At 36.4% G+C, this 12,255-nt stretch overlaps 1 protein-coding gene across 3 annotated transcripts in view; it reads left to right on the top strand.

The window, feature by feature from the left end:
• AMPH (amphiphysin) overlaps positions 1-12,255 on the top strand; it is a 119,519-nt gene that overhangs the window by 47,301 nt on the left and 59,963 nt on the right. For all 3 annotated transcript variants that reach the window (XM_019509073.1, XM_019509072.1, XM_019509071.1), the window contains exons 7-10: positions 2,181-2,256; positions 3,802-3,884; positions 5,934-6,075; positions 7,915-8,043. In XM_019509073.1, the coding sequence (XP_019364618.1) occupies positions 2,181-2,256; positions 3,802-3,884; positions 5,934-6,075; positions 7,915-8,043 (430 nt within the window). The remainder of the gene's footprint in view (positions 1-2,180; positions 2,257-3,801; positions 3,885-5,933; positions 6,076-7,914; positions 8,044-12,255) is intronic.

Below are 12,255 nucleotides of genomic sequence, written 5' to 3'. Positions count from 1 at the left end.
GAATTCATACTAATATAAGCCCCTATTATGCCTTCAGATGTTAGTTTAAATGAACATCAGGGCCACATTCATCTATCAGTCTACTTTTGTACTTTAGAGTTAAATAGATATGGCACGTTTAATTTTATTAAGTACTTAATGTTTGGAAAAGTTAGAAGCAACTGAAAGCAGGGTCTTTGCTGGAGAAGTATCTTGCGAACTTGATAGGCAATGCTATTAGTCTCACCTATAATAAAGCCTTAAGATGACTGATTTACTATGGAAACAATAACTTTATAAATACAAAGTAAAAATTTCCTTGTATATACATGCCTCAACTATAACAAGGCACTCATATAGTATTTTAAACTGTGTTATAATATAAATATTGATATAAGGCTATAATGGCTAATGTGTGCTTACAATTCATTTCACAACAGTCCACAAGTATTCTTTCTCATAGGAGTGCTTTCCATGCACAATGATAATATGATGATGGGGATTGTACTTTACATAATAGACATTGTTTCTGTTTGGCTTATTACTACAACTCTGAAATATATATATATATTTTTGCCATCCCATGGCCCCAATCCTTTTCCTACTAAAATGAGTTGGAAAATTTTAATTGGAAGTGTTTCTCATCAGAAAAAGGCTATTTTGATGAATTTGAATTCTTTAATGAAACTGTTTGGAGTTTTATGTGTCTTGTGGGACTGAAGAAAAATGAGAACTAAATTTCACTTAAGAATTTGAAAATGTTTCTATTTTTGTTTAATTTTATGGATCTGGTTTTCATTTTTATTTTTTTTTTAATTTATAAGATGTCAATAGCAGTTTAGTACTGTCACTATCATAACATTCACAGCTACATGTCAAAATATGACACAAGTTGAAATATCCTATTTTACTATTTTAATTTTAAAATCACTAAGGACAGATGCTACATACTGATGATTTAAACTCCTTATCACCTTTCCCCACCACTCGCTGCTCATGCACCAGGCCACGGCTGTACCCTGCCACCATGGTCCAGCTGCCACTGTTGTTCCCCTCGGGCCATGGCTTTACCTTGGAGAGGAGGTGGGGTGGTGGGCAGTGTCACCTGTGCCTCCCTACCCCCTGACCTGGCATCTATGCCATCTCTCCCACCTCCCACCCCATAGATGCACCTATGGGGAGCTGTAGGAGCTGCTCTCCATGCTGCCTGGCTGTCACATCCATGTGTCTGCATGCATGTGGCCTCCACTGTCTGAACACCGTTCTCCCACTCCCCCAGCTTCAAGCAGTCCTTGCAGGCTGGAACTCTACCAGCCTGCAAGGGGAAACCCATGGTTTCTCATGCTTTTCTCCTTTAAAGGAGACTCTATTTTTAAAGTTTGTTGATCCATTTTTTAAAGTTTGTTCATGACCCTTCCATATATAGTTATGACCCACTTTTGGATCACAACCCACAGGTTGAGAAACACTGCTTTAAACTATACATCCTTTTTCAGACGTGTCAAAAAAACATGATGGATATGCCAAGTCTGTAAATTGTATTTCTCTTCTCTTCTATTTAAAATAGGCAGCACAGTTTAGGTGGCTAGCATGGTCAAGAGACCATTAATTGGGGATCTGGGAAAACTGGTTTCTATTTCAGGCTCTGCCATTGACCTAGCATGAGACTAAGGGCAAATCACTTTTAAGTACTTCTCTTTTCTCCTCCCACCTGTCAGTCTGTCTTACTTAATTAGATTGTGAAACTGCTTGGGAATGTCATTCCATTCATTTGGAATTTGTCTAGCACAAAATATACCTGTCTCACAACTGTTATTATTGTAATACATGTAAATAACAATAATTCTGGAGTGCTAACACTGCAATAGCCTCCTTAAAATGAATGCTTTTCATTTTATATTGATCCTTACTGCATTTGAGCCCAAATATTTTTGGGACAGATTTGCCCACTCTCGGTCTTATTAATTTACTCCGTAAGTATTCTCCTGAAATAAATGGGATCACATTTGGAATACAATAATACTTAACATTGAAAAGTAAAGCACAATCTTGGCCCAGAGGTGTGTAATTTAAGAAATACTTTGGTCATCAGTAAAAGAAGATAACATTGTTTAATATTGCGCCAGTCTCGTGAAAGAAATTAACATCTCTCCTTTTTTAGTCTGCATACTTTTTTTGCCTTTTCTGTCATCTCTTCTTAGACGAGTTGGTTTCTATGTGAACACATTCAAAAATGTATCCAGCCTTGAAGCCAAGTTTCACAAGGAAATAGCTCTGGTAAGTAAAATTTAATGTGTTGTATGAATTATATAGCAAAAGAATGTTCTAGTATAAAGCTGTAAAAAATCTATTAGCAGTGTGTCTGAAAAGTTACTCTTACAGCTTTTGGAGGCCTATACACGAGCATGGAGGCTGCTTCGATGTGCTGGAATTCCAGCACGTTAGAACAAACCCAGTTAACTGAGTTTGCTGGAGTGTGGCAATTGCCACATATATTTTTGCATTTTTGGATTATAATTGAAATGCAATTGCAACATTCAGCTGGGTTTATTTTAATTTTTAGAGTCTTCACATCTCTCCCCCCCACACACACATTATATTTTGAAATTATTATTCTGTATTTTGAAATGACTGTGTTTTGAAATTATTATTTGTACAGTAAGGTTGATAGACATCAGTTATCATTAGTGTAACATTGCATCATCCCCCTAAGCTCAAGAAGCAATGTGTATACCGTTCCTTTCAAGATCTAGAAGTAAATTGCCAGTAATTTGTCAGTACACCTATGATTCTCAGGCAAAATACAGTTACTTCAGAAAGACCTTTATGAGTACAGGACCTAAAGGCTGATTTACACACCGCATCAGTTAAATTAAAATAATATCCTACCATATTCCAAATAGAATTTACACAGTCCCCTACATTTGTAGGCAACCAGTTTTGTGAGGGTATAAATAAAAGTAAGCACTGTATCAAATGATACAAATATAAACTGCTGTGATGTAACTGTTATATTTGTAAACTTCAGTAGCAATACTGGTTAGTTAAATTGCTGTAGTTGTAACCCTGAATGAAACAGGTTTAAAAGTGGATCAGTATACCAACAGGAGCATTAAGAGAAAACAGTTGCATACTAATACCTGATGTATGTTCCCAAGTGGTGATTCCACCCTATCCCTCTTTTAAAGGTGCCAAAAGTTACATTTGTCTGTAATGTGACAGAGTCCACAAGAAGATCTATTCTAATCTTCCTTGCAGAATACAGTCATAAAATAACCTATAATAAAACTATAACCTGCAACAGCTAACATGTAGGAGGGACAAGGGCACTGCCAAAGCCTTGGTACTGCAGTGGCAGAGAACTAATTAAGATATGCTCAGATAATCCCAGGAAGAGGATAAATGAGCAAACTAAAAGCACCACACAGACCATGCTAGTCTTTTTCAGGGAAAAGTTCCTTTCTGACCCCAAATGTGATGATCAATTTGACCTTGACTCATGGGATAGGCATTTGAGAGGTACGTTTGGGACCACATTTAGAATAAGATAATCCTTAACATCAAAAAGTAAGGCAAAATCTTGGCCCAGAGGTGTGTAATTTAAGAAATACCTTGGTCATCAGTAAAAGAGGATAACATTGTTTAATATTCTGCCAGTATCGTGAAAGAAATTAACATCTCTCCTTTTTTTCTCTCCACACTTTTTTGCCTTTTCTGTCATCCCTTCTTAGTTGAGTTGGCTTCTATGTGTACAATCTTTTAGTTAATAGTACAATCTTTTACCTAAAAGCAAGTTTATCAAAATCGTGTTTGTCTTCCTAGCTATGCCACAAATTGTATGAGGTGATGACCAAGTTGGGAGATCAGCATGCAGACAAGGCCTTCACTATCCAAGGAGCACCCAGGTGAGAAATCATTTATTAAAGTACAGTGAGCTGTCACTTTTCTATCAGTCAGCTACAGCACATGGACTAGTCAGCAGTGTGAAATCAGCTGCAGATATTTAGGGACTCAAAGGGACAAATTATGTGAATAAGGTCTACCTAGTATGAGTAAACAGTGCCAAAAGGTGCTTAGTTTTTTCCTCACTCCCTCTTCCTACTCTTCCACCTCCTCTTCTTCCTCCCCCATCTCCTGCCTTCCCTCAGCATTCAAGCCCAGTCTCAGCTGGTGTTATTGAAAACAACTCCACTAAAAATACATGGTACCAATTTGCATGTGCTAACTATCTGGCCCTTACATTCTTATACACTGAGCTTAATAAAGCATTACCACCTTTCATGATTTTATTATAAGTCTTAAGACTACATATTATGTCCCAACCTTCCAATTGCTTTTGTCAGAAATGAGGGAGAAAAGCATTTCCATACCTGCAAAATAATATCTGTTGGTTAATACAATCTGAGATAATTCTTTGCTATTTTATTTTTTTTAATCTTTTGGTTTTTGAGCTTTCTGGGTATCACAAAAGCTTTTTTCCCCAAAACATTATGTTGCTGTATGATTATTCTTATTACCCAAGTTAGAAAGCTTTTCATGATTACATTAAGATTTAGCATCAGGGTAAACCACTAACATCTTTGAGCCCACCTGTTTTGCCAAAGACCTGTGGAAAGCTAACTGCAGAACACATGCTGAATTATTTTATGTTCCAACATGCATTGAATCTTGTATGAAATTCAGTCTAAAACCTTTGAGGGATCTATTTATTTGTTTTGTTAAAAAATCTTACTCTGGAACTCAGGAAGCAGTCTTTGTAGGATAATACAATGGGATAACAGCTAATGTTATTAATGTTATTACTGCACAAAAGGTAAAGATAGAACCACATTGAAATTTGACCTTTGTCCTTAGGGGGTGAGAGTTAAGGGGAGAAAATAATGAGAAAATAATAATAATAAAAAAGTTTTAAAATTTTGCATGTTAGTGAATACTGAAGGTAACTAAAATAGATGGGAAGGAATGTCTTAATAACTGCTTATTCCTTTTTTTAAATATTTTCACAGAGAGAGGTGGTGAGTGCGAGCTAAAATATGTCCTTGCCAAAGAATAAATTTGCTTTGCTTTAGTATTAAGGCCATGATTGTGAGCTGGTCTCTTCAATCATGTAACGCTTTCGTTCTGTCTAAAGATGTATAGGAATGGTCCTCCTCCTATTAAATGCAGTGCTCATAGACTGGCATAGCTTCCAGGCTCTTTCATTATAGAATTTAAATTCTGTTTTCTTGAATGTAAACTTCAGAAATATTTAGACACCAGAAATATCTCAGACCTTGTGGCAGGTTCTCACATGGTCTAAAATAGCATATCTCTAGGGAAGACAAATGAGTTATGCTAATTTATGCCAGTTGAGGATCTAGCCCTATACTCTCACATAACCTTTGCTTCCTGATTATATTTCTTGTTGCTGCTGTTTTTATTACTTTCATTTTTTATTACTGTGCCTTTTAGGGAACTGAATATCCTAGGAACTTTTTAGATTATAAACTGCACAAAGCAAATTGATTAACAAACACTAATTTGTAGTGACATTTTACTGTCAAATTTGTACACAAGGAATTATTTAAAATACAGAATCTTTCAAAATCAGATATTCTACACTTTTTCAAGATATAACTGAAGGTAAACAGGTACAGTAGAAGTTCTAGAAAGCAGAATGACTAGAAAATTAGACTTTCCTTTGACACTATGTCACTGATAGCTTGAATTAAATCACAATTTGAATTGTGTTTATTACATAAGGGACCAGATTCATCCCCATAATTCCACTGAAGTCAATGGAATTCCATCAAAGATGAACTTTGACTATTGTGTCAAAAAGATTATTGTCGGAGGTGACAAGCAAAACTGTACATTTCTCAGTGGGTTCTGAAATGCATCTCCAGGTGCATAGTCATCAAGCTTCATGATTATATACAATAATATATAGCGTGTGTTACTTCATGCTCTTCTAGTGACTCAGGTCCACTCCGCATTGCAAAAACGCCATCACCACCTGAGGAAGTCTCCCCTGTTCCTAGTCCTACAGCTAGTCCTAATCATATGCTGGCACCTGTTTCATCACCAGCACCTGCCCGACCTAAATCACCTTCACAGGTAGGAATAAAGCTAACTGGGCTTAGATATTAGTTATTTAGATGCTGTTGAAATTTTTTCTATGAGTTCCACAGCAGATACAATTGGGTGGGATTTAACAAGCAGGGGCTGCAAGAGAAAGGAGTTCTAAATTAAGATGATGGCAGTGTGGAAAGCCTGCAAATCCATTACTTTCCCTGACTGTTCATTTCCATGTTGTATGTGGTGATGGAAAGTGACCATAATAGGGCTGGAGGAGTTGGAACATAAATTGGTATTTTGTGAATCATAGACAAAGTGTAGAAACTATCCAGAAGCCCTTTAAACTGTTGTGTATTCAGCTCTATTCAGCACATGAGTTATCATTTGAAAAATTATTTAAAGACATCAGTACAAAATGAATAGTTGATTACATCCCATTTTTTATTTCTTGCACATGTACCATTATGCCATTAAAAAGTTAGTCAAGAATTGCCATTCTGCAGTTATTTCTGAAATACTTATATCTAAAATATTACTGTTTTCCTTTTTGCTTGGAAAAGGAAATAAATATGGAAACTCAAATATATTTGTGGCAATTATTGGTAAAACACATATTAGACCTGTTTTTTTTCTGTTATATCAGTTTTACAACAGAGCAAGAAGTTTGACCTTTAGTGGGGTTACTTGTGTTCTTACCAATGTGAGATACAAATGAGTCTCACTAATGACAACTTCATTAGCACAAGAATTGTGTATACTTTACAGATATATCTAAAATAGAGTTTATGTGTTGAGCAGGAAATTAATTTCAACACATAGGAAATAATGAATACCCTTATGATGTATTTTTAAAATATCATAAAAATACAGTGTTAGTGGTGTGAAATGCTAAAGCAAAAAAAACCCCTGTAATATTAGAGTGCATGGGGCAAAGCATAGAGTAATTTGTACTTTCCATATTGGGAGCAGTTCAAAGTTCATTGCTATTGTGTATTTATATATGTTGTACAGAGGTGCACTGTTTGGCTCTGTTCTCCATGCTATTTCCAACACTTTAGAGCTAAATGGTCAGGTGATGTACCTCAGTGTAGTCCTATTGACATGAATAGAAGTGCATTCATTTATAGCACATAAGGATTTTATGCTTGGTTTTAGTATCTCTTGTAGATAAAAAAATACTGATACGTTAGACATTATTCCAAACTATGGCTTTATTGTGCTAATTTTATCCTCATGAAATCAGTGGGAGTTAAGCATGTAAATAGGAATTTATAGTCAAAATAATTTCGGGAATCTGGGCCATAGTTTTCCTTACTAGTAGCTACTATGCTAATGTTACTATGCTTAAACTACTACTAATTACTACTAATATTATTATGCTTACGTAGTAGATGAGCATAAAACAGGAAAAAAAATGATAACCTGAAACAAGTTTTAAAACCAGTGAATGAGACAGCTTGGTTTCTGTACAGTACTGCAGTACAAATGGTGTTACAGGGTAGAAGAAGGAAGAGTATTCCTAGATCTTACAGTAACAATTATAATCTTTTCCTAAGAATATTTTTTTACAAGTACTGCAAATCTGCGTCTGAATAGACCTGATACATGCATTTTAAAACCATTTTCTTCCTCTGAAACCCATGATGCTGAACAATCTAAAGTTCATGCTCCTGTCATGATTACATTATCAGGGCACTTCTTGAATAATTCAACCATGGTCAGTGGTGTTACTCTAAAATTGCATTGAAGCAGCAGAAACTGGCAACTAAGCCAAAAGACGAGGTATTTACTTTAGTCACACTAGCTTAAAACCTAAAGGCAGGCTCAGCAAAATGAAATTTACTTCTTTATTTACTTTGCTATTTGCTCTTTGCCTAGTTGAGGAAAGGACCTCCTGTCCCACCACTGCCTAAACTCACACCCACAAAGGAGCTGCAGCAAGAGAATATCATCAACTTCTTTGATGACAACTTTGTTCCAGAAATCAATGTGACAACTCCTTCACAGGTCAGCCTCGGAGATTAAGGTTTGCTACAAAATAGGGGTCTGATCTCATCAACCCTCCAGTTCTCCAAATGGGGAAATACTGTTAATTTCAGTTAAGATTCAAAGTGCAAAGGACTTAAAGAATTGATTTTTTATATTACCATTGAATGAGCTGCACATAATATTCATTATCAGAATGATAAGCAATGGCTTACTGAAAACTGATTGGCTGAGCTGACTCCCAGTAGAAGCTTTATGAGATATTTGCAGGAAGGATTGAGACCTGATTTCAGGTTTCAATACAACCTCAAAGTTCATCCCAGATTTTTTCAGATCATTCGAAACATCCTTATGCCCACTTCTGAAGATCTTTTTACTGATTCATGTATTTCATTAAACACATGAAAAAAGTAAGTTTTTCAGATTCTGATGCAAACAAAAACAAAAAAAATAAGGAAAGAAAAGAAATATAGTGGTTTCGACCATTTTATGTGGGTTTTATCAATGAATATGTGGTTTGAAAACAGAGTATTTACTTGAAGGTATCCATGCACAACAAATCCGATTGAAGCAGATCCAAATAGTGAATTAGTGATTGTTAGCCATAGTGTCGATAGTAGTTCTTTCAGTCTGAAATCTAAGACTGTATGCATAGACACACAGCATGTTTATAATAGTGTGATAAAGACAGATCATGCAAACCCATAAATTATGTTAACTTTGTTTGAATATACTATTGAATTACCACTGGAAGAGTCAGAGGTAAGATCCCATCTGTGTTAGGACGTGGTCTCCAACCTTGTTAAGTAGGAGATCACCTTTGGCATTTAAAAGCAACCCAAGATCTACCATGCACCGCCACCACCCACCTGCCCAGCAGGTAAGTGTGGAGTGGGAAGGTAGGGGGACAAATTGAGGCAGAGGGAGAAAAAATCATCTGTGGGCTCATCTCCCCAGCAAGTAAGTCCCACCCAACTAGGTCCCCACTCAATTTACCTCTGCTCCTGCCTCTGCGGCACTGTCCCTCACTGTGGGGCCTCAATCTAGCCCCCGCCCCTTCTCACCCCCACAGACTGACCTGCTGGGCTGGGGTGCGCACATGCATGCACGCAGGCACTCAGCCCCTCACCCCAGGCTCGGATCGACTCCAAGAGGCTCCAAGATCTACCGGTGGATCGAGATCCACTGGTTGGTGGCCACTGGTGTAAGATATACCAGTTTAGGTGTCTTCTGTTCCTCTTCATCCTAGAACATCTGTTTGCTAAAGGCAAGGAGGTGTTTTTGTCCTTCTTACCACCTGGTGGTGAGGCACTGTAGTAGCTTCCTGCTATGTGTACTACAGTAGAACAGCTATTTGCCTGTCTGCTGTAGGTTCTGGGGTAATTCAGGTGGGTACACAAAACTTGTGTAAGTTACACTGGGGTACATGATTGTCTGTCCATGCTCTATGTTTGGTTTGCTATATACAGAGCATGAAATAATGGATGGATTTAATCGAATTTCATATGAGAAGGTAAGAGGTCATAAACGGAATTAAAATGAAGTAACATTCAAATAACATAGTACTGGTTTGGGAGTTTTTTTGTCCGGAGAAGAGAGGATGTTGCTGTACATTGCTGCCTTTTCAAACTGTGCTGGCAGAAGTTGCCAGAGAGATGTACTGAATGGACACATCTCCCATCTGCAAAGCTACACCCGCTTCTCTGGGCCAATATTACTAAGAAGAAAGTTTTTGCTGACTGAGCTGTCAGCTTGCTGCTTCTGGGAACATGATTCCTCAAGTGTGTAGAAGCCAAAGACATTTTATGATCCTTAAATGACATTCCATAAATTGCACTCCCATGATACTTGTGACCCTTTTATTTTGCCAGATTGATATAAAGGATCCTTATTATAACTAAAAATTCAGGCTATATGATATATGAACATAGATATAAATATAGATTTGGTTATACAAATGTATATAACACATGAAGAGAGGGAGAGAGACTACGGTGTGTTTTTATTAATGTGTGTTAATGACTTTTGTACATTTCTACAAGGGAAGTAATTATAGATAATGTTATAAATAAAAGGAATAGAAAATATACACATATGGTTCTTGTACATAATTTTTATTTAACATTATTAATATGGTACTGTATTTTTCCCATTGCTTGTGCGGTACAAGTCTGAGTGGCTCTATCTGACAGTAGAAGACAGAAACTCTTCAAGCCTATAGAGCCCTCTAATGGTGCAGAGCTTTACTGTTTTCCTTGGCACTTTTACTGTTAGCAGAGTCAATGTTGATGAATGGTGACATGCTACTGTATGCACACATTCTTCTAAAAGTTATTCAGGACACACTTAAGTCGATTTATTGGCAAGAATGCACATAGCTCCCATTGGTAAAAGACAGATATAGTGAAGGGAGGACATCTTTGGAGATCCTAGGAAGGTGATAATTTTTGCCAATACATACAGTGTTGCCCTATTTTCAGGTATTGAACTACCAGTTAAAATATATAGAATGACCAATAGCTGTTTGTTGTAGGTCCTTTATAACATGGCTGTGACTGTAGCATCCAGGGCCCAAACAGATTAGGTAGAGATGAGGAACATATGAGGTAAGCAGCCCAACAGCTTCTGTTGCTTTCTGAACATAACACTCCCCTCTGTTTATTTCAGAGTGACATTAGGCCATTTGTTGAACACTTCAGAAAATTCCTGGGAGGATGGAGACTAGGGCATTCAGATCATACTTGAAGAGGATACTGGCCAGTTCCATTGACTTATGAAGGAGCAAAACAAAACCTTATTCCATTCATGCCCTCTTGTTCCTAGTTTGGAGGGACTCGCACTTCTAATGGTCTGACATAATTTTTGCACTCTGGGGTTCACATTTCCAAGCCCTGGAGTGACCATATGTGTATCTCTGGCATACATGTGTTTAGACAGGCATAATCTCACCTTTTCCACAGTCCTAAGCCTTTTTGGAAGAACTCACACCAATTCTTGCCTCAGCTGATTCTAATAGTCTGTGTGTGTGTATTACAGAGAGATAGATACTCATATATGATATACTATATAGAGAGATATCTATGTATCTAACATTATGTATATTATATATCTATTGCAAATTTAGGAAACTTTTTAATAGTAACATGAAACTCATAGAAATGTCTTTTAATTAATTACTTACTCAATAGATATTTCTATGAGTTTCATGTTACTATTAAAAAGTTTCCTAAATTTTCATATAATTAAGTATCTAAATTAAACTATATCTTTTTCTAAGCCATTGTTCTTACAGTTAAAATTAGTATGCTGTTCATTTCAGCCTAAATTTAATTGATGATGCAATAATCACTTTAACAGTCAGTAATCAGTACCCTATCACAATAGATACTTTACTTGTCATTTTGCAGGGGCTAATTGAGACATCTACACATTGGTTTCAGTCCTCATAAATAAGAGCTTCATTCCAGAGCTTCATTAAAAAATAATTAACTTCTCCATTTTCAGTCGCTTTCTCGTTACATACTGGTTAATACTCTGAGTTATTCCATCAAGACATATGACAATATGCACGCTAGAACCTCAAGGGCATAATGTAATAGAATCTTAATATTGCTGACAAATGACATTGGAAAAAATCTTAACAGTAGACAGAATTCTAGTGTGGGTTTTTTTGTTTTTGTTTTGTTTTTTTACTGTAATATTTCTAATTGCTATACAGTCAGTATGTCCACATAGCATAGACTTTTCCTTAAACCAAACTGGATTAACTTCATATAAATTTCCAGGTGAAAATCACCAGCAGAAAGGTAGGGTTTTTCCCAGTATGATTTATTACATTGAACAGAAACTGACAAATTCTACTTATAGATCATTTTCAAATCAAGTATCTGAATTGATGCGGCCACCTTGGGCCCGGTTTTCAGATTTCTGAGGTATCTAATTTGCATACATACCTTCCATGTCTAAATGAGCAGACCAGAAAATTGTTCTTGCAAGAATACTTTGGCATATAACACTTCCCAATAGTACACTTAAACTTTTTTACAACCTGGCCTTATTCTGTTAAGGCATCATCTGATTGGGATATGTGACAGTAATAAACATTTACCCTTGTATATCTAATCTAAATTTCTTTTAAAAATATAGTAATTAATATTAACACTAAAAATTAATACTACAGTAATCTACACATTCCACAGTTCATAGAAGCAGATGTCTTTCTCTCCACTTCTG

Source organism: Gavialis gangeticus, unplaced genomic scaffold (assembly GCF_001723915.1).
Source record: "Gavialis gangeticus isolate Ggan-Ray unplaced genomic scaffold, GavGan_comp1, whole genome shotgun sequence".
Taxonomy (NCBI): Eukaryota; Metazoa; Chordata; order Crocodylia; family Gavialidae; genus Gavialis; species Gavialis gangeticus.
Note: the sequence above shows the minus strand (reverse complement) of the source record. Positions and strands in the feature narration are given on the sequence as shown.